At 33.1% G+C, this 24115-nt stretch overlaps 1 protein-coding gene across 1 annotated transcript; it reads left to right on the forward strand.

Annotated features, from left to right (window-relative positions):
- Positions 1 to 11280: 11280 nt before the first annotated feature.
- On the forward strand, positions 11281 to 13314 carry LOC127120370 (patatin-like protein 1). The gene is made up of 6 exons (XM_051050780.1): positions 11281 to 11674; positions 11751 to 11937; positions 12019 to 12183; positions 12273 to 12578; positions 12832 to 13007; positions 13113 to 13314. Exons 1-6 carry the CDS (start codon positions 11376 to 11378, stop codon positions 13174 to 13176), a joined length of 1197 nt encoding a protein of 398 aa, XP_050906737.1. The 5' UTR covers positions 11281 to 11375; the 3' UTR covers positions 13177 to 13314.
- Positions 13315 to 24115: the final 10801 nt, after the last annotated feature.

Here is a 24115-nt window from a genome sequence, read left to right on the forward strand (position 1 = left end):
AAGCCCAATCACTCTCTTTTCATCCAAAAGTTTATTATGAAAATGTATGGCAAATTAGGCCAAAGTTCATTAACGGAAGACGATTAGTCAGACAGAGAGCTCTACAGCAGTGTCCAAATAATCGGGAAAGAGAAGGTCGATACCCAATCAATCTTTTTCTTCTATAAGAGAAATGACCAAATTCTAGTAATTATTGTATTTTAATATGGAAGACGAATGTTTGAACATTGAGCTCTACAGCAGTGTCCTAACATCTGAAACAGAGAAAGTCTAAACTTAATCAGTTTCTTCCATTTTTATTGTGAAAAACTTTTGAAAATAGGGGGACGACTTGACGTTGGATCAAGTGTCTCAAGTTGACTTATGAAAATAATTTGGATGTGGCGGGGGCAAGGCTTGACTTTGTATTCAATTTGAATTTGATTTTGAAAAGTATTATTTTGTATTCGGTATTTTTATTTTTAGTTAAATAAGAAAAAAACATACTAGATGAAAGACCTATTTTTGGTATTTTTTTAATTTAATAAGGCTAATAAATCAAAAATGAAAATGTTTTCGTATTTTAATATTTCTAAATCTAAAGGCTAAAAAAACTTGGGCCTAATTGTAGACCAATAGTCCAAAACCAAGAAACTAATTTTAGCAAAATAACATAAATATTAATAAAATAAGAGAAAGTTAAAATAAAAAAAAAATAAAAAAAAATGAAAGTAACTTATTGGTAAAGAAGTTGTCCACGTACACCAACTTCTTCATTCTTTTGGAAATAGCCATTTCCCCACATTACTAACCAACACACATCATTATTCCTTATTATTTTTTAGAGATTAAAAGAAAAAACATGGAGTGTATGAACCACTCTCTCTGCATGGAATCAAACAAGAATATAGTTACATGGAAACTACAAACAACAACATAGCCATTTCTCTCATGGTTTCGGAAAACACATCAAATTTAAAGAGCTTTTATACTTCTTCAAGAGATGATGAACAATACCGGTAAATAAAAATTTCTCTCGCAAAAATCAACACCAAATTTGCATATTAATTCAAATGTAAAAGGCAAAAGTAAAATGAAGCAAAATGCGAATAAGAAGACAACGAACCGGATAGGCGGCACATTTCCTGAATGTGTCGTCGCCAGTTTCATAGGTGTGATGATGGTTCTCCGTGCTGTAGTTGTAAGGATGCAATCGGAGATTTTGTTTTACACTTTATTCTTCTTCTTTGTTCTATTTTCACATTCTTGAACTTTGCTTGTTGTTGTTTGCTCTTGAAGGAATGCAATGGTTGTGTTGTGTCTTGATGATGCTATATATGCTTAGTTGTTCCAATTGTGAGAAGTTTTTTTTTTAAGGTTTGTGATGAAGTTTTGGTTTTACTGTAATTGTCCTTTGTGGTAATAAAGATTGTCTTGTCCAAAGGAGAAGAAGAAGTGTTATTTTTATATAAAGATGTAGCAGTCCTATTTGCCAATTCAACGTGAGAGAGATATGTGTTGAGAGATGCACTTACGTGTTTAATTCTTGTGGTGGAGGAAAAGAGATATTTTCTCTCAATTTTTAAAAGTAATAATAACATACACATATACATATTTAAAAACCATATTAAAAAAAAATGACACAAATAAATAATTTTAATGACTCAAAACAAATTAATTTAACTAGATAAAAAAAATCTAAAATTTGTTAAGATTAATTTGATAAAGAAAACAACAAAAAAAAGGATGAAAATGAATTGAGAAATCGGGTGAAAAAAATGATTGAAAAATTAAAATGAATGCGTTATAATGACCGCCGCGAAATAAACTTCTCGGAAACACACAAGTTTGGATCAAATTTTAAGATAAAAATCGTCTGATTAAAAGGCTCAAGCTGACTTAAAATGCGACCGAAAAAGTAGTCGAAAAATTAAAAAAACCGAGCACGCCAAGTTAAACTACGTGAATCATAGATCAATAAAACTGATGTCGAAAGCTTAATTTTGAAATTTTTTGCCCGCTAATTCGACGTACAGTTGAGAAACAATTTGATCGGTCTGTCTGTAGATCCGAAAAATTATCTGGCTGATATTTTAAACATTATGCGGAACAAAATGCACGTTGTGACAAGTATAAAATGCAAATGTCATGTAAATGAACTGAAATTGTTGACTGAATAATCTTGAATAGACCATCAGATGAAAATAAATCTCTCTTGGACCATTTTCTTCTGATGCTCAATCACAATTAACCTTACAAGAATTCAGATGACGATAGTACCCTTGATTGTCACCCTCTGAACCTCTGAAAACACGATGAAATGGAAATAAACAAATGCATTGCGATTGAGAAATCAAGTCTTTTGACTTCTCCATCAATAAATGAATGAATGAATGTTATCAAGACCAGATGAAATGCCAGAACTCCTGACTTTTCATCTAAACCCTGATGAATGCTTTAAATTGATGAAATACACGAAAAAATGGATCGATTTATGCTATGCTGATGCGAGTGAAAACTCAGGGTAAAATTTAGGGTATGACAGATCCCAATAGTGGTGTGACTACCAGGTCAAGGGGAATAAGCTCAAATTCCTGTTTTGTTTCCAAGGTTGAACCCAAGAATGTGAAAGAAGCCCTGACTGACGAATACTGGATCAATGCCATGCAAGAGGAACTTGAGCAGTTCAAAAGGAATGAAGTGTGGGAGCTAGTTCCAAGACCTGAAGGGACCAACATCATTGGTACCAAGTGGATCTACAAAAACAAGTCTGATGAGAAAGGAGTAATTACTAGGAATAAAGCAAGACTAGTAGCTCAAGGATACACTCAAGTTGAAGGGGTTGATTTTGATGAGACGTTTGCTCCTGTGGCTAGGCTTGAGTCCATCAGATTGCTGTTAGGTATAACATGCATTCTGAAGTTTAAACCGTTCCAAATGGATGTGAAGAGTGCATTCTTGAATGGCTACTTGAATGAAGAAGTCTATGTGGAACAACCTAAAGGGTTCTGTGATCCTAACCAACCTAAGCATGTATACAAGTTGAGGAAAGCCTTGTATGGGTTGAAGCAAGCACCTAGAGCATGGTATGAAAGGTTGACCGAATTTCTGACCTCAAACGGATACAGAAAAGGTGGAATAGATAAAACCTTGTTTGTGAAGGATGAAGACGGCAAAATCATGATTGCTCAAATCTATGTGGATGATATAGTCTTTGGTGGTATGTCAGAACAAATGGTAACACATTTTGTTCAACAAATGCAATCTGAGTTTGAAATGAGTCTGGTTGGGGAACTAACCTACTTTCTTGGAATGCAAGTCAACCAAATGGAGGACTCTATGTTTCTCTCCCAAAGCAAGTATGCCAAAAACATAGTTAAGAAGTTTGGTATGGATAATGCTAGGCACAAGAGGACTCCTGCTCCTACTCATCTGAAGTTAACCAAAGATGATGGAGGGCCTAGTGTTGATCACTGCTTGTATAGAAGCATGATAGGCAGTCTACTATACCTAACTGCAAGTAGACCTGACATTTCTTATGCAGTTGGAGTGTGTGCTAGATACCAAGCAGAGCCTAAAGTGAGCCACTTGAATCAAGTCAAAAGGATTCTCAAGTACATCAATGGGACTTGTGACTATGGGATGCTGTACTCACATGGGTCTGAGCCTGTCCTATCTGGGTACTGTGATGCTGATTGGGCTGGGAGTGCTGATGACAGAAAAAGCACATCAGGAGGATGTTTCTTCTTGGGAGACAATATCATATCTTGGTTCAGCAAGAAGCAGAATTATGTATCTCTGTCCACTGCAGAGGCTGAATACATAGCTGCTGGAAGCAGTTGTTCCCAACTGGTTTGGATGAAACAGATGCTCACTGAGTTCAATGTCACTCAAAATGTCATGACATTGTTCTGTGATAATCTCAGTGCCATCAATATTTCCAAGAATCCCATCCAACACAGCAGGACCAAGCATATTGACATTAGACATCACTTCATCAGAGATCTGGTGGAAGACAAGGTGATCACCTTGAAACATGTAGCCACTGAACTTCAACTGGCTGACATATTTACAAAGGCTCTGGATGCTACTCAGTTTGAAAACTTAAGGGGCAAACTGGGAATATGTCTCTCTGAGAACTTATAGCAACCACTGATGTTTGGGATGTATTGTTTAATATCTCTGCCTATTAAACAATTGGAACTATGCTCTGATTGGTCAACAGATCATAACTATGCCACTTGCAACAAGTGTGGCAACAAGAGGGTAAGGAGACACCCTAACGTGAGAAGGCCTATGCACCTGCAGGAATTCAAGGATGCTGTTCATGCAAGAGTGGTTCTGGATGTCAGAAACAAAGTCATGTCATCTGATATGGTTGTACCTACAGTAAAGCAAAAGTGGGTGATTACTTGATCAAAGCTGTGAAGCAAGATCAAGTGGGTGCTAACTTGGTTGAAACTGTGAAGTAAAACCAAGTTTGTAATTCTATCATTTTTTTTCTGTTTATGTTGTTGGCTTTGGCAACATTTTTGACAAAAAGGGGGAGTAACGGGTGATACCCCAGACAACAGATTGGTCTGTTTGTTTCAACACACTCTCATGACAGATTCGAAGATTCCTTCCCCTGCAGCTGATGTGTGTTGAAGTTTTTATTTGACTTCTGTACCTCTGTATGTGTGCTGTGGATGTGTGCTGCAATTAGAAGTTTTTATTTAACTTCTGTATGTGTGTTGCAATTAGAAGTTTTTCTTTAACTTCTGTATGTGTGCTGTTATGTGAAGTTTTACTTAACTTCCATGTGTGTGAGTGTGCTGCCACTCTGAGTGTATTAGCTAGGTCTATTTCCTGCTAGATGTGTGATTCCGCTGCTATGAACTCTGTTATGGGGATCAAAGTGTTTTAGCCAAATTTTTTCCAAAGGGGGAGTTTGTAGGTGTTTAATTGGCTGCATTATATGGTAAAACACTAGCTGGATTCTAATGTCTTGACTGATGTCATGACATGGTGTGTATGTGTGATTGCATTGTAGGTTAGAATATCTAACTGTACTCTAATGTCTTGACTGATGTCATGACACACTTGAGTAGTTACTGCAGGATTAGCTAATACAGGATTTATTGAATGTCAAACTGGATGTTGTGACATTCATCCCTGTCAGCAGATACTAAGGAATAGAACAGCTGGTGTTCTGTTAGAACTTAGTATTTATTTCCAGTCTGGTTATCAAGGAAATACCAGACCTGGCATAAGGCCTACTGACTGAATGTCAAACTGGATGCTATGACATTCATCATTGACAGCATATACTAAACAATAGACAGAGTGGTGTTCTGCTATACTTCAGCATGTTTCTTAGTCTGTTCTTCAAAAGGATAACAGAACTGACTTAAGGCCAAATGTGTAAATGTCAAATTGGATACTTTGACATTTATTAATGTAAGCTGTTACTGTAGTATGGTCATTTTGGTCATATACAGGTCAGCAAAATTGTACAGTCTGTTTTCTGGAAAAACAGACTTAGCATATGATCCTTGATGTCAAGCTGAATGTCGTGACATTCATTCCTGATAGCATATGCTATATTGTAGGTTATTCAGTTTTCTGTTTCAGCTTTTTCTCAGGCTATTCTTCAGGGAATCAACAGCTGAGAGAAAATCCAGGAAATCAACAACCAAGCTACATTTAATGAACCTAACAAATAGCCTATTTGTTAGTAACCTAGATGTGGAATTTAGGGGAACTCGCGTGACCTTAAATTCAGGAGAATACAAGTGCAAAGGCCCAAGTACTGCAATATAAAAGGAAGTCGTTCCTTCATTCAGAACTGGGGATTTTGAGGCGTGAAGATTTAGTGTGTCCATCATACTTCACTGCTGTATTTTTGTGAGTCTTGTATTAGACATATCTTGTAAGCCAAACCATTATCACGTAGATGATTGCTTTGGCATAGGATGTTCATTGAGTTGTAAGTGTTGTGTCGCTCAAAGCTTTTAAGCGTGAGTGCTGTGTATCTTGATTAAAGCTGTTAAGCACAATCAAGAGTTGTTTGAAGTGTGACTTCAAAATTGTCTTTAATATTGATTAAAGGTAGTAATCACTGAGGTGATTGAGGGGGAGTGAGTAGGAACTCTGATCTTAGAGTAAGATTGAAATTGCATTGGGTAGGGATTAAGTGAAGAGTTGTAAACGGGTGAGTTTAGCTTTGAATTAATACTACTGATAGTGGATTTCCTCCCTGGCTTGGTAGCCCCCAGATGTAGGTCATGTTGGACTGAACTGGGTAAACAATTACTTGTGTTATTTACTGCACTTACTTTTAAGTTCTGCATAATTCTTGTCTGTGCAGAATTGGATGTCATAACAACCCGTGTGACATCTAAAGTCTGATAACTAGAATTTCATATGTTATGAATGAAGTCTTGATAATTTTAATTCAAAAACATATGCCCTATGAATATATAAAGGAAGAAAGAGAAATATTTCTCGCCTCCATGTTTTTTGTTTCCAGTATTTCGTCCTTAATTACAGGAAGAGTAACCTTGGTAAATTTGATGCTAAATCTGATGATGTTATTTTTCTTAGATATTCCAATTCTAGTCAAGATTTTCGTATTTATAACAAAATGACCTTTAATAAAACTAACCCCAAGTATGTAACAAAGATAAAAATATTTGATTGTGCAGGTATTCTAGAAAAGAATATCATACAATTGATGAAATAAAATAACATTGTCAAGATCTACCGAAAGAGTGGATAACTGCAAGAAATCATCTAATATAAAATTTAATAGGAGACATCTCTAAAGGGGAAACTACTTGACATTCTATAAACAAAGTATGTCATTTTATGACTTTTATTTCTCAAGTTAAGCCAAAGGACGTCAATGAAGCTCTCATTGATGAACATTTGCCGCTTGCTATGCAAGAAAAGTTAAATCAATTTACAATAAACAATTTGTAAGATCTTGTTCCCAAACCTATGAATATCTCGTGATTGAAACCAAATGGGTATTTCGCATCAAACTTGATAAAAATGGTAATATTTTAAGAAATAGAGCAAGACTTGTGTCTAAATGATACAATTAATTGGAAGACATGGATTTAAGTGAAACATATGTCCATATAGATATATTAGAAGCCATACGAATGATTCTTGCTTTCTCTTGCATCACAAACTTTAAACTCTTCTGAATATGTATAAAAAGTGAATTTCTAAGCGATTATATCCAATAGGAAGTTTATGTTGATCAACGTACTAGCATAAAACTTCTCTTCTCCTAATCATGTCTTATGAAAAAACCTATGGAAATAGACAAAATATTTTTAAAATGAAGCATAATTGATGGGAAAGTATTTTTAATCTATTATGAAGTTAAGTTCAACCTAAAATTGATAACAGTAGTTGTGTTGCCAATTATGAGTAGAAAATTGCTTAGTAATCAATTTTGAAGACATCGTAATCAATTATGGTTCAGATCCTCCAAATCTTTCCTTATTTACAAGTGCATAATCGATTAGGATTGTAGCAAAATCAATTATGAACCAGATTGAGCCTTTCTAAAGTTTCCAAATTTGTCAAAATCTTTAATATAAAAGGAGGTTTTGTCTTGATTTTAAAACACATAAATTCTCCCAAAAACTCCTTCTCCTCTACTGTTACCTTGCTCCTAAAGTCTTATTATACACTTATAATTTTAGTGTTTAGAAAGTAATCACTTGATTAGATACTTTTGTTATCTGCTATTATCATCTTTGATATGTATTTGTAAAATCAACAAAGGGTTGTTCTCTTGAACTCGTATATTATAAAGGTTGTAAGTTGAACTTGGAATAAAATTTTGATGTAAGAAGGGGATTGATTATGATGATATTTTCTCTTTGATCGTCAGACATACTTCTAATAGGAAGTGTTAACCTTGATAGCCATCCAAGACATGCATTTAGAGCAGATGAATGTGAAGACAACCTTTCTTCACGGTAATCTAAAAGAGAAACTTTATGTGGAACAGCCAGAAAGGTTATGTGACATTGAACATGGCCGACTAGTTTGTAAATTGAATAGGTCTTTGTATGGTTTAAAGAAATATCCAAGGAAATAACACAAGATTTTTGATTTATACATGCTTAAGATTGTTTACAAAAGGTGTGAGTAAAAATGTTGTGTTTATGTTAGGAGCCTAGATGTTGGCTCTTTTATTTTCTTGTTATTGTATGTTGATGATATGTTGATTGTTGCTAATCATTTACATGATGTAAATGAATTGGAGATCATGTTGGGAAAGGAGTTTGACATAAAAAACTTTAGGTTCTGCTAAGAATATTCTTGGTATGGAAATTCATAATGATATGAGTACTAGAAAATTATGTTTATCTCATAAAACTATGTTGAAAAGGTGCTTGACAAGTTTGACATGAGTAATTCGAAGGTTGTCAACACTCCATTGTAAAATCACTTTAAGATCTCACTAGATTAGTGTCCAAAGATAAATGTAGAGTGTATATGAAAGGTACCTTATGCCAGTTTTGTTGCTTATTTAATGTTTGGTATGGTTTGCACTAGACCAGATTTAGCACAAGTTGTAAGTCAAGTTTGTTTTATGTCAAAACTAGAAAAGCACCATTAGGAAGTAGTCAAATGGATTTTCAGGTAATTGAAGAGTATTATGAGTTATGGTACCATGTTTAGCAATGAACATGGCAATCCTTAACTTTTAGGATACGTTGATTCAGACTATGCTGGTGATATGTATGATAGGAGGTCTATAAAATGATATGTCATTACTTTAAAAGGATGACTTATTTGTTGGAAATCATTGGTTCAATCTATAATGTCATGTCGACAACTGAGTACATGGCGGAAGATAAAACTACCAAAGAAAACTTATACAAGATTGGTGAGAGAATTGGGTGTTCATCAGAGTGGAGTTGGGTTATCACAATGCACCAAAATTGGGAAACACTAGTGTTTGGTAAGGTCTATGTTTTGCACAAGGTTGGACATGAACGGAAAAGGTAATCTAAGTACCAAGCTTCTAGTGTTCGATGGCAAGAACTAGAATCATTGAATGATTCATATGTGTGTGTTGTTTGGCGCTCAAGATGTTCTTGATCTCGTCAACGACGGTTACGTACAGGTTGAACTTCCTGAAAATGCAACCGATGCGCAGAGAAATACTCAGCAAGATATGAGGAAGAAGGATCATAAAGCGTTGTTCTACATCCATCAGTGTGTGAATGTGAACGTGTTTGAGAAAATCGTTGATTCAATGACGGCGAAGGCTGCGTGGGACACACTGGTATGGTGCTACGGCGGTGATGCATTAATAAAGAAGGTGAAACTTCATTCTATACATAAACAGTATGAGAATCTCGGCCTAGAGAACAATGAAAAGGAACCTGACTACATCTCCAGAGTAATTCTGATTACAAATGAGATGAGGTCATGTAGAGAAACTCTCTCTAAATAAAGTATCATTGAGAAGGTACTTAGATCCCTTACTCCTCAGTTTGATTACATTGTTGTAGCAATTGAACATTTTACGGATCTGAGCACCATGAGAATAGAAGAGCTGCAAAGCAGTCTAGAGGCACAATAGTTGTGTCTGATTGAGAGAAACTCTAAAATGAAGGTAGAGCAGCAGGCTCTAAAAGTAGCTTCTGGTAAGAAATATCATCAATAATCTTGGTTAGAAGCCAAAAAGATATCTGATGGTGTTCAGGAGTCAGAAACCTCAACTTCTGGAAGATGAAAGAGTGCTCAGAAGGGGAAGGAGAAGTATGACAAGAAGAAAGTTCATTGCTACTATTGTAAGAAGTTTGGCCACTTCGCTACTGATTATTGGTCAAATAAGGAAAGGAAATCAGAAGAAGCAAACATAGCCAGAAGAGATTCTGATGATGAATTTGTGCTATTGATGGCTTATGAATATGATGATGATGAACCTGTGCGACTAACGATTTATGATTCTAAAATTGACCATGAATATGAGTAAGAGTCAGAAGATGACTCTAAATTTGAAGTCGATTTTGATTCATAATATGAGTCAGAATCAGAAGATGAGCCAGAATCTGAAGATTCTGAAGAAGAGTCAGAGTCTAAGGATTCTGAAGATGAGTCGGAGTCAGAAGATGACTCTAAATATGAAGGTTAGTCAGAATCAGAAAATGGTTCTGAAAGTGACTCTGAAGATGAGTCTGACTCTGATCCAGATTCTGATGGTGATTCAGACTCTAGTGGAGATCCATATTTTGGAAATATTCCAGACTCTGAAAGTGACCATGTCTCTGAAGGTTGATACTTCTGAGGTTCTAGCATCTGATACTGTTCCAGCGGCTGAAGGATATTTTGAACAAGTCAAAGGCCACAAAGAATCAAAAACATTCCAAGGAGTTTTCCAGAGTTTGACATGTTGCAAGACACTAAAGTAGACTCTCAAGGAGAAGTCATTCGGTGTGTCATGTTAGTAGACTTTGAACTAGTGAGTATTGAAGAAGCTCTCAAGAAGAAAGTGTAGCTGAAGACCATAAAAGAAGAGCTCGAGGCTATAGAAAGAAAAAAGACTTGAGAGTTGACTAAGCTTCCAAAGGAGAAGAAAGCCATCATCGTCAGATGGGTTTTCAAGGTGAAATTAAATCCAGATGTTTTGAAGAAAGCGATAAAGACTGGTCAATTTCTCCACTTGAGGGGTGAAATTGGTGTTGTTAGTTTTGATTAGTTAAATCCTGAATTAAGGGATGGTGTTAAAGGGTAATTAAGTATTTTAGTATTTCGCCTACGTGTCATTATTGATTGTGTATATAAGTAGTAGTGTGCTTAGCCATTAAGCAATGTAATAGTTGTAAGAGCAGTATAGTAGTGTATGTGTGCAACCACTTACTGTAACCGTTTTAACAGAGTAATGAAAGTTTGTTATTCTCTATTCTCTCTCTTCTTCTATCTTCATCCATTTCACCTTGTGCACCAACACTATAGTTGCACTATAGTCCTAGAGGTAGACACCACTAGTTTAATTGCATTAACAAAAATCAACGTGTTTATTATCTTTTACTTTTGCTTATCTTTAATTTTCTATATTGGTTATTGTTCTCATAAAAATATCATATTTTAAAATGTGGATAAAAATTAAAGAAAAAAACAAAAAAGAAAGGAAAATAGAAGAAACAAAAAATAGTTTTTCTCATTTCTCTCTTTAACCATCAAAGAGACCCTTAATCATGGTTAACTTTTTATTTCTTATTTTATATAAATATTAACACTAATTTCTTACTCTATATATACAAACACACACATTGCCTAAATGCATCAAGTTCTCCATCTTCATACTAACACACTTAGCCTAAAAGCATAAAGTTCTCCATTTCCATACTCAGCCACACACCAGTTTGATTGTAACAATGGAAGAAGTTAAGCCTGTGAATTTCATTACTGTTCTTAGCATTGATGGAGGAGGAGTAAGAGGAATCATTCCTGGTGTTATTCTTGCCTATCTTGAATCTCAACTTCAGGAGATAGATGGTGCTGATGCAAGACTTGCAGATTACTTTGATGTAATTGCTGGAACAAGTACAGGTGGTCTTATTACTGCCATGTTAACAACTCCAAATCCAGATAGCAACAACCGTCCTTTATTTGCTGCCAGACAAATTGTTCCATTTTACCTTAAAAACTTGCCACTTATTTTTCCACAGAAAAGGTATATTTGTAACTAATAATTATTAATTAAGTCTAAATATGAAGAACTAGTTAATTAGTGTTTATTCAACTTGCAGTGGAATATTTGCGCCACTGGTGAACATGGCGAAGGTTTTAATGGGACCCAAGTATAACGGAGAGTATCTCCACAAAACAATAAGAGGGATGACAGGGAACACACTTTTGAGCCAAACTGTGACAAACATTGTTATTCCATCTTTTGATGTTGAAAAGTTTCAACCTACCATTTTTTCCTCCTATCAGGTATTGTATTGATTCTTGTTTTTGAATACACAACAATGCATGCACTCGTTTAAATTATCAATAATCTTGTAATTTATGCAGATCGATGCTGAACCAGCTTTAGATGTAAAACTGTCAGATATCTGTATAGGTACATCAGCTGCTCCAACTTTTTTACCTGCTCATTATTTTGAGAAAAAAGATGAACAAGGGAGAGTCATTCAAGAATACAATCTCATCGATGGCAGCGTTTGTGCTAACAATCCGGTAAAGTTCGGCTCAAGAGCCTAACATATTATAAAAAAAATCAAAGCTCATAAAATCTTTAATTTGATTGTTGATAATGAACTTTGCAGACTATGGTTGCAATAAGAGAAGTGACAAAGGATATGATAAGGCAGCCACAAGGGAGAAGTGTCAATGATGCTGGTGTAGGGCTTGATCGTTTTCTCGTTATATCAATAGGAACAGGATCAAACAAGAGTGAGAAAAAGTACAATGCTAAAATGGTAGCAAAATGGGGTGCATTGACATGGTTATTCAACTCTGGTGCAACTCCAGTTATCGATTGTTTCAATGAAGCAAGCATTGATATGGTTGATTACCATAACTCTGTCCTTTTTACTGCTCTTCAATCTCAAGACAACTATCTCAGAATTCAAGTAAGTATTTCAAATTTATTTATTAATCAAATTTCTTTATTAATTTCTGCAGAAACAGCTAGGTTTTGTTTATTTCTAAACATAGCTTTAAAAATAGAGCACTTGTTAATTATTACGTTGATTAGTGATATTTTAATATGAAACCCAGTTAGAATCTTTCTTGTTTGACCAAATAATAGATCTTAAAAAATTAAATTATTTATACAGAATATATTGTTGTTACAAATTAACTTACATTGGTTGTTTCAAACAGGATGATACATTAGAGGGAGAATTAGCTTCTGTGGATTTATCTACTACAGATAATTTGAATAATCTGGTAAAAGTTGGTGAGAATTTATTGAAGAAAAAATTTACCAGAGTGAATCTAGATTCTGGCATATATGAAACAGTTCCTGATAAAGGCACCATTCAGGAAGAACTCAAAAGGTAGTACTAATTCATTTTATTTTATACTAATAACTTATTTATTTTGAATCAGTTCTAACTAAGGATGAAAAAAAATGTTTAAAATATTTATATTTATGATTGCAGGTTTGCTAATTTACTGACGGAGATAAGAAAACAGAAAAAGTCTAAGAATCAAAATGGCAAGTGAATGACCAACAGATTGAATATGTCATTAGTTCATTGCTGAAGTTTATTTGATCTGCTTAAGTAATAATTTATGTAGCATTATATGAGATGCAAGGGTGTAATGCAACATTTTCTAATACTGTTTTGGAATAAAATGATTGTTGTTGATTTTCAAAGTTTAGAAGAATATCAAATTTTCATTAACACGTATTGGTGGTAACTACATAAACTTTAAGAGCGATTTTAGGTCTTACTAGCGTCTTAAAGCTGCAGCTCAAAATGATTTCCATAAAATAGTTTTAACTCAATGTGTTGTAATTTCCACCCTACTACAATCAGAGTTAAAGATCTCTCTCAACCTTACTTTCTCATCAAGATATAATTGAAAACAGTCCCTAGCTATGGTTCTCCTTGACGATATAGAAAATTAGGGCTGCATTTGCTTACAAAAGTACTTGAACCCCTCTCCTTCAACTGTAATAAATGGTTTCTCATCCAAAATGATAAAATAATCTAATCCCTTTCTACAATCTACAGGATCAAACCTAGAACGTGCTGGAACCAACCCAACTCCCTGAGGATCGGTTGACAGGTTCAAAGGATACTTAGGGCATGTTTTCATGTGACTCTTTAAGTTTGATGTTCCATGTTTCTTAGAGTCACACATGTACATTTGATGACAGTACTTACAGGTCGCAGTAGGAGGGTCACTATTAGGAATAGGGTTAAAGTGGTCCCAAACCTAAGATTTCTATTACCATTTGTATTAGGTCTTTTTTTCTTAGGAATATGCGGAAGATTTGTGCTTGGTTCAATAGTTGTTGTTGTTGGTACATTAGGTGAGGTTGGAGAATGATCATTGATAATTGGAGTGTCTTGCTCCATAACTGAGGCACTGAGCAAATAAGCAACCAAAATGGAACACAAATAAGCAACCAAACAGAAACACAAATAAGCAAAACCAATGTGTTGTAAGTGTTGTCCACAATATCAATGTCTATACAAACTATTTAATTTATGTCATATTGGTACCAAATGAATCAACTATTTCTCGGTTCTAGTGTTCCACCCAAAAATAAAGTCATGTTATTGGTTAAATACATCCATGGAAAATGGGTTTAATTGACTGGGACTACTAAGAATAATTGCCACAACATAAAATACAAATGACATCAAACAGAAACATGCTCAATACAAACTAAGAAACATGCTCGAAATATACACGTACTCACAAATAAGCAACCAAATTGAAACATACTCAAAACATACACATCTCACAAAATAAGCAACCAAACATAAACATGCTCGAAACATACCCATCTTACAAATAAGCAACCAAACAAAAGCATGTTCGAAACATACACATATTCACAAATAAGCAACCAAACAAATACATGCTCGAAACATACACATACTCACAAATGAGCAACCTACATACTAAGAAACATGCTCAAAACATACACATACTCACAAATAAGACATTTATTAGATGTAGGGAGTAATGTTTAATAAATAGTACTCCCTACATCTCAAAAGTGTTTTATTTTCAATTTTTTTATATCTTAAAATAAATATTTTTTTAAATATTAATATAATATTAATTATATTTTTTCTCATAACTATACTTCTATTTATTAACTTTTACGTTTTTTCAACTACTGCACTAATTAATAAATAACAGTATTTTAATAAATAATTTTAACTTTATCATTAAAATCAATCCATATAATCATTTTTTTAAGAATCATACATAATTTAAATAAGACAATTATTATGAGACGGAGAGAGGAATAAATAGAAATAAAAAACGATTTTAAAAAAAATATATTCTTAAATTTAATTTTTATTTAATACAAAACACTGTTGAAATTTTATCAATTTTTTTATTAAAAAAAGAAGAGCATTTTTTTTATATAAAATATTTACAAATTTGCAAATATATAGAGCCTTTTTTTCAAAAAGTGTTATGGTAGAAAAATAACTTGAATACAAATCAGTGTGAGAGAAACAAACAAAAAATTTGTTCACGTAATTCAGCAAAATTGTCTAAATTTGAGTCTATAGAATAATTGTAGTTCTCTTTATTTTTGTCTTGTGGATTTATTAGATTACACTGTTACAAACATATATATAATACCCCAGTTTAGTTTATCTAAAATCTTAATCCTTAGTTTCCCTCAATAAATCATTATCTTTATCTATAATCATCTCAACAATATGAGTTATACTCTCAAAAACCTATAATTACTTCAACAACTCATAGTTATCTCAATAACCCATCATTATCTCAACGATCCCCACCTTGGAGAATATCAAACCCTATGAAAACTTCTTGCATAACGATTCATATTGGAAACCAGGGATGTACCTTAACACTAAGAAACATGTAACAAGTTCAACCAATGTTTGAACTTGTCACTGGTGACTGGCTTGTTTAACATATCAGCAACATTCTCTGAAGTGTGAATCTTCTGAAGTAATATATGTGAAGACAATCTTCAAACATATTTTGATGAATACATTGATTCAAGCTCAAATCTACATTACCGAAGAAGAAGAAAAAAGTTACATGAATTTGTTCAAGCTTTGTGATCAAGCATAAAGATATATGAAAAATCTTAACTTATTCAATCTTAGTGCTCAAAGAATTTTTTATCATGCATTTAAAAACATTTTTCATTATTGAACCATACTAATTATTTTTCAAATATCTATTGTCTTGGTTGATTCAATAGATAATGATTTTTGTTTGGTGTGGAAAAAACATAGAAAATAATTTCAAAATTTTTGAAGCTACAATCGGTTGCACCAAGGCAACAACTGATTGTAACACCCACTGCTACTTGGATTTTTTTTTAATAATGACAGTCGGTTGTCAGTCTTCCACAATCGATTGTCCCTTTTGTGGTTTTCAAAAATTTTAACATTTTGAACTAGGACAATCAGTTGTCCTTTTGGTACAATCGTTTGTACCTGAGTTGCTTCAAAATTTTTTTTCCTTATTTCAAAGTACCTTTTCATGATACCTCTTGCGTGCATCTCTTCTATTCTACGCTTAATCTTTTTCAGAAAGTCTTTCAACCATTGTCATGATTATTGAATGGTTGCATGCACACTATATATTGAATTCAATTTTTCATTTCAAATTCACCTCTTTCAAATTTTTAAAAACAACACTCTGCATTATTCGTTCCAAAACATAACCTTCATATTTGGATGCTTTTTGAAAAAAAAACCATATCATTCTAAAAGTATCATTGAGCATTTAGAGATTATATGATATTAGTATTTCATATTTGAAAGAGAAGAAGACTTTAGTCATTTGATTAAGTTTTGTCCATTCTACAATTTTTATCTTATTCAAATTATTGTTGTTGTTATAAATACCAAGGTATCAAGGATTGCTTGATACTTGGAGGATTTTATAATGAGGTGGATTGTATCTTCTTATAGATTATTGTCCAGGATTGTTGGTGATAAAGTTACAAGAAAATGGAGGATTATTTTCTTTTCTGGTGGAACAAGTTTCAAGAGGATTGTTCTTGATAACTTGGTTAGATTCTTGTTTAGGAATATCTAACTATAATAAAATCTCTTACATGTTATAAGGAGACTGGAGTACTATCAGATTGTGAGGGGAACCGAGATAATTCTTGGTGTTCTTTATTTTCTGCATTTTACCGCTTTCATCGCCTAACTTAACTAGAAAAGATAGAACTAATTCTCATAAAAACATGATAAATTTTTTTAAGTCTTAATTCATCCCCTCTTGGGCTTACTCATAACTTACAATTGACATCAGAGTAGGTTATAGGTAACCAGTTTCTAAAGATTCAGAATGGCTTCGGCAAGTGCAAATCTTGCTTTCAAAGATGCCAGCGGTAGCAATAAACCTCCACTATTTTCTGGAGAATATTTTGATTTTTAGGAAATTTGCATAAAGGATCGTTTGGAAGCACAAAGAGAAGAAATTTGGGATGTTGTGGAGAATGGTCTTTTTGTTCCTACAAGTGTTGTCAATGGGGTTGGGACACCAAAGATTAAGAGTTAATGGTTGAAGATGATAAGAGAAAAGTAATTTACAATAAGAAAGCAATCAACATACTTCAAAGCGCACTTAGCATAAATGAATTCTTTTGTATCTCTCAATGTACATCGACAAAACAAATATGGAATACATTGGTAGAAACTCATGAAGGAATCAATGAAGTGAAGATATCTAGATTGAATACTTTAAGTCAAGAGCACGAGATGTTCAAAATGCAACCTGAAGAATCTATCTTCGTGTTGCAAATAGATTTGTGCACTTGAAAAATCACTTGATTGCTCTCGATAAAACTCTTACTAGTGATAATCTTAATCTTAAAGTGCTTAGGTTTTTAACCAGAGAATGACAATCAAAAGTGATGGCAATATCAAAAAAGAAAAATCTTTCTACCATGACTTCCGCATCTTTGTTCGGAAAACTTCAAGAGCATGAACTTGAACTTGGAAGACTTGAAACACATGAGAATCAAGAAAAGAAGAAAAATGATATTGCACTAAAAGTTGATTCAGTGGATGAAGCAAAAGGTGACGTTCTAGAAGAAGACAGAAATTGCAAGCGTCTTGTGAAGAAATTAGGAAATCACTTTGGAAACAACATGTCAAACTTTCTAAAGAAAAATAAAATTTTCAATAATGGGGAGACTTCTTCGTCAACACAGATTGTTACATGCTATGAATATGGGAAACAAGGACACATCAAGACAATTTGCCCTAAACTATCAAAGAAAAGCAAACACAAAGGTAGAAGGGAATCAAAGTCCAGAAGAGCATATGTGGCATGAGATGACAATGAAATAAGTTCTTCGTCAAAATCGAAAGCGATGAATGCTCTAGCCTTACACTAATATCAACACATAAATTCGACGATGAAGAAGAAGAGGTATGTCTTGAAACACCTTCTTGTGATGATGATGCTTAAAATGATACAAATATTCTACTCGATGAATGTAAAACTCTATACAAAACCGTGTCAACTCAAAAGAAACAAATTTCATCCCTTGAAGAAAAAGTTGACACCATGCAAAATGAATTTGACATTGAAAAACAATTTTTTTTTTGAAAAAGAAAAATAGAGTATTACATGCAAAGAGTGTGAATCGTTTTCCTTCCAAATTATCCAATTGAAAAGAGTTTTAGAAAGATATGAAAAATGAAAAATTGGATTTGATGGTGTTCTTAGCCATCAAAGATACTCCAATGACAATAGTGGACTTGGTTTTTCAAAAACTCATAAACCAAGTTCTAGTAAAACCATCTTTATTAAGGCTAATGATCAACCAATACAAGAGAAAGTGAACAAAGTGCATCATGTGCATCATCATCCTAATAAGAGGAATATTCAAAAGAAAACTTATTTGACTAGATATAAGAGTAACTTTTTCCCTACATGCTTTTATTGTGGTATAGTTGGTCACACACCTAATGCTTGCTATGTAAGGAACTTTAGGTATTGTTGTTATTGGTACATTAGGTGAGGTTGGAGAATGTTCATTGATAATTGGAGTGTCTTGCTCCATAATTGAGCAAATAAGCAACCAAACAGAAACACAAATAAGCAACCAAACAGAGACACAAATAAGCAAAACCAATGTGTTTCAAGTGTTGTCCACAATATCAATGTCTATACAAACTATTTAATTTATGTCATATTGGTACCAAATGAATCAACTATTTCTCGGTTCTAGTGTTCCACCCAAAAATAAAGTCATGTCATTGGTTAAATACATCCATGGAAGATGGGTTTAATTGATAGGGACTACTAAGAATAATTGCCACAACATAAAATAAAAATGACATCAAGCAGAAACATGCTCAATACAAACTAAGAAACATGCTCGAAACATACACGTACTCACAAATAGGCAACCCAACATAAACATGCTCAATACATACTAAGAAACATGCTCAAAACATACACATACTCACAAATAAGACATTTATGAGATGCAGGAAGTACTGTTTAATAAATAGTATTCTCTACATCTCATAAGTGTTTTATTTTTAATTTTTTTATGTCTTAAAATAAATATTATTTTAGAATACCAATATAATATTTATTGTATTTTTTCTCACAACTCTATCTCTATTTATTAACTTTCACTCTTTTCAACTACTCTACTAACTAATGAATAACGGTATTTTAATAAATAATATTAACTTTATCATTTAAATCAACCCATATAATTATTTTCTTAAGAATCGTGCGGAATTTAAATAAGACACTTGTTATGAGACGGAGAGAGTAATAAATAGAAATAAAAAACGATTTTAAAAAAATGTATTCTTAAATTTAATTTTTATTTAATACAAAACACTGTTGAAATTTTTTTATTTTTTTAATTAAAAAACGAAGAGCATTTTTTTAATATAAAATATTTACAAATTTGCAAATATATAGAGCGTTTTTTTCAAAAAGTGTTATGGTACGTGAATACAAATCAGTGTAGAGAGAAACAAAAAAAAATTGTTCACGTAATTCAGCAAAATTGTCTAAATTTGAGACTATAGAATAGTTGTAGTTCTCTTTATTTTTGTCTTGCGAATTTATTAGATTACACTGTTACAAACATATATATAATACCAATTTAGTTTATCTAAAATCTTAATCCTTAGTTTCCCTCAATAAATCATTATCTTTACCTATAATCATCTCAACAATATGAGTTATGCTCTCAACAACCTATAATTATTTCAACAACTCATAGTTATTTCAATAACCCATAACTATCTCAACGATCCTCATCTTGAAGAATATCAAACCCTATGAAAACTTCCTGCATAACGATTCATATTGGAAACTAGGGATGTACCTTAACACTAAGAAACATGTAACAAGTTCAAACAATATTTGAACTTGTCACCAGTGACTGACTTGTTTGACATATCAGCAGCATTCTCTGAAGTGTGAACCTTCTGAAGTAATATATATGAAGAAAATCTTCAAACATATTTTGATGAAGACATTGATTCAAGCTCAAATCTACATTACCGAAGAAGAAAAAAGTTACATGAATTTGTTCAAGCTTTGTGATCAACCTCAAGATATATGGAAAATCTTAACATATTCAATCTTAGTGCTCAAAGAACTTTTTATCATGCATTTACAAATATTTTTTAGTATTGAACCATAGTAGTTATTTTTGAAAGATCTATTGTCTCGGTTGATTCAATAGATAATGATTTTCGTTTGGTGTGGAAAAAACTTAGAAAATAATTTCAAAATAATTTCGATTGCACCAAGGCAACAACTGTTTGTAACACCCACTACTACATGGAAACTTGATTTTTTTAATAATGACAGTCGGTTGTCACTTTTCAACAATCATTTGTCCCTGTTGTGGTTTTCAAAATTTTTAACATTTTGAACTAGGACAATCAGTTGTCCTTTTGGTACAATGGGTTGTACCTGGGTTGCTTCAGAAAAGAATTCCCTTGTTTCAAAGTACCTTTTCATGATACCTCTTGCGTGTATCTCTTCTATTCTACGCTTAATCTTTTTCAGAAATTCTTTCAACCATTGTCATGATTATTGAATGGTTGCATGCACACTATATATTGAATTCAACTTTTCATTTCGAAGTCACCTCTTTCAAACTTTTAAAAACAACACTCTGCACTATTCTTTCCAAAACAGAAGATGACTCTAAATGATGATGAACCTGTGCGATTAACGATTTCCGATTCTGAAATTGACTCTGAATATGAGTAAGAGTCAGAAGATGATTCTAAATTTAAAGTCGATTTTGATTCATAATATGAGTCAGAATCAGAAGATGAGTCAGAATCGGAGGATTCTGAAGATGAGTCAGAGTCAGAAGATGACTCTAAATCTGAAGGTTAGTCAGAATCAGAAAATGATTCTAAAAGTGACTCTGAAGACGAGTCTGACTCTGAAGGTGAATCTGATTCTGATGGTGATTCAGACTCTAGTGGAGATCTAAACTTTAGAAATATTCCAGACTCTGAAAGTGGTCATCTCTCTGAAGGTTGGTACTTCTGAGGTTCCAGCATTTGATACTGTTCCAGCGGATGAAGGAGATTTTGAACAAGTCAAAGGCCGCAAAGAATCAGAAACATTCCAAGGAGATTTGCAGAGTTTGACATGTTGCAAGATACTAAAGTAGACTCTGAAGGAGAAGTCATTCAGTGTGCCATGTTAGTAGACTCTGAACTAGTGAGTATTGAAGAAGCTCTCAAGAAGAAAGTGTAGCTGAAGGCCATGAAAGAAGAACTTTAGGCTATAGAAAGAAACAAGACTTGAGAGTTGACTAAGCTTCAAAAGGAGAAGAAAGTCATCATCGCCAGATGGGTTTTCAAGGTGAAATTAAACCTAGATGTTTTGAAGAAAGCGATCAAGACTGGTCAATTTCTCCACTTGAGGGGTGAAACTGGTGTTGTTAGTTTTGATTAGTTAAATCCTGAATTAAGGGATGATGTTAAAGGGTAAATCAGTATTTTAGTTTTTCGCCTACGTGTCATTATTTTTTGTGTATATAAGTAGTAATGTGCTTAGCCATTAAGCAATGTAATAGTTGTAAGAGCAATATGTATAGCAGTGTATGTATGCAACCACTTACTGTAACCGTTTTAACATAGTAGTGGAAGTTTGTTATTCTCTCTTCTCTTTCTTCTTCCATTTTCATCCATTTCACCTTGCGCACCAACACTATAGTTGCACTATAGTCGTAGAGGTAGACACCACTAGTTTAATTGCATTAACAAAAATCAACGTGTTCATTGTCTTTTACTTTTGTTTATCTTTAATTTTCTATATTGGCATGTTTTCATGTGACTCTTTAACTTTGATGTTCCATGTTTCTTACAGTCACACATGTACATTTGATGACAGTACTTACATGCCGCAGTAGGAGGGTCACAATTAGGAATAGGGTTAAAGTGGTCCCAAACTTCAGATCTTTTTCTATTACCATTTATATTAGGTCTTTTTTTTCTTAGGAATATGCGGAAGATTTGTGGTTGGTTCAATAGGTGTTGTTGTTGTTGGTACATTAGGTGAGGTTGGAGAATGTTCATTGATAATTTGAGTGTCTTGCTCCATAACTTATAAAATAAGCAAAATCAAAATGAAACACAAATAAGCAACCAAACAGAAACAAAAATAAGCAACCAAACAGAGACACAAATAAGCAAAACCAATGTGTTGTAAGTGTTGTCCACAATATCAATGTCTATACAAACTATTTAATTTATGTCATATTGGTACCAAATGAATCAGCTATTTCTCGGTTCTAGCGTTCCACCAAAACATAGTCATGTCATTGGTTAAATACATCCAAGGAAAATGGGTTTAATTGATAGGGACTACTAAGAATAATTGCCACAACATAAAATACAAATGACAACAAACAGAAACATGCTCAATACAAACTAAGAAACATGCTCGAAACATACACATACTCACAAATAAGCAACCAAACATAAACATGCTCAATACATACTAAAAAACATGCACAAAACATACATATACTCACAAATAAGACACTTATGAGATGTAGGGAGTAATGTTTAATAGTACTCCTTACGTAATGTTTAATAGTACTCCCTACATCTCATAAGTGTTTTATTTTTCAATTTTTGTATGCCTTAAAATACATGGTTTTTTAGAATACCAATATAATATTTATTATATTTTTTCTCACAACTATACATTTATTTATTATCTTTCACTCTTTTCCTTGTTTCAAAGTACCTTTTCATGATACCTCTTGTGTGCATAACTTCTATTCTACGCTTAATCTTTTTCAGAAGTTCTTTCAACCATTGTCATGATTATTGAATGGTTGCATGCACACTATATATTGAATTCAATTTTTCATTTTGAATTCACCTCTTTCAAACTTTTAAAAACAACACTCTGCATTATTCTTTCTAAAATAGAACCTTCATATTTGGATGCTTTTTGAAAAAAAAAAGTTCATATCATTTTAAAAGCATCTTTTAGAATTTAGAGAGTATGTGATATTAGTATTTCATATTTGAAAGAGAAGAAGACTTTAGTTATTTGATTAAGTCTTGTCCATTTTACAATTTTTATCTTATTCAAATTATTGTTGTTGTTATAAATACCAAGGTATCAAGGATTACTTGATACTTGGAGGATTCTATAATGAGGTGGATTGTATCTTCTTATAGATTATTGTCCAGGATTGTTGGATATAAAGTTACAAGAAAAGGGAGGATTATTTTCTTCTCTGGTGGAACAAGTTTCAAGAGGATTGTTCTTGATAACTTGGTTAGATTCTTGTTTAGGAAGATCTAACTATAATAAAATCTCTTACATGTTGGAAGGGGACTGGATTACTATCGAATTGTAAGGGGAACCAGGATAATTCTTGGTGTTCTTTATTTTCTGCACTTTACCGCTTTCATCGCCTAACTTAACCAGAAAAGATAGAACCAATTCTCATAAAAACATGATAAAAAATTTTTAAGTCTTAATTCATCCCCTCTTAGGCTTACTCATAACTTACAATTGACATCAGAGTAGGTTATAGGTAACCAGTTTCTAAAGATTCATAATGACTTTGGAAAGTGCAAATCTTGTTTTCAAAGATGCTAGCAGTAGCAATAAACCTCCACTATTTTCCGGTGAATTTTTTGATTTTTAGAAAATTCGCATAAATTCTCATTTGGAAGCACAAAGAGAACAAATTTGGGATGTTGTGGAGAATGGTCTTTTTGTTCCTACAAGTGTTGCCAACGGGGTTGGGACATCGAAGATTAAGAGTTCATGGAATGAAGATGATAAGAAAAAAGTAATTTACAATAAGAAAGAAATCAACATACTTCAAAGTGCACTTAGCATGGATGAATTCTTCCGTATCTCTCAACGTACATCGACAAAACAAATATGGAATACGTTGGTAGAAACTCATGAAGGAGACGATGAAGTG

Source organism: Lathyrus oleraceus, chromosome 2 (assembly GCF_024323335.1).
Source record: "Lathyrus oleraceus cultivar Zhongwan6 chromosome 2, CAAS_Psat_ZW6_1.0, whole genome shotgun sequence".
NCBI classification, from domain to species: Eukaryota; Viridiplantae; Streptophyta; class Magnoliopsida; order Fabales; family Fabaceae; genus Lathyrus; species Lathyrus oleraceus.

Bases quoted from the DNA above. Each gene is read 5' to 3' on its own strand.
- LOC127120370 (XM_051050780.1), top strand. From the start codon at position 11,376: ATGGAAGAAGTTAAGCCTGTGAATTTCATTACTGTTCTTAGCATTGAT. The intron at 11,675-11,750 runs GTATATTTGTAA...TTCAACTTGCAG, and splicing joins CTTATTTTTCCACAGAAAAG to TGGAATATTTGCGCCACTGG. The intron at 11,938-12,018 runs GTATTGTATTGA...TAATTTATGCAG, and splicing joins CCATTTTTTCCTCCTATCAG to ATCGATGCTGAACCAGCTTT.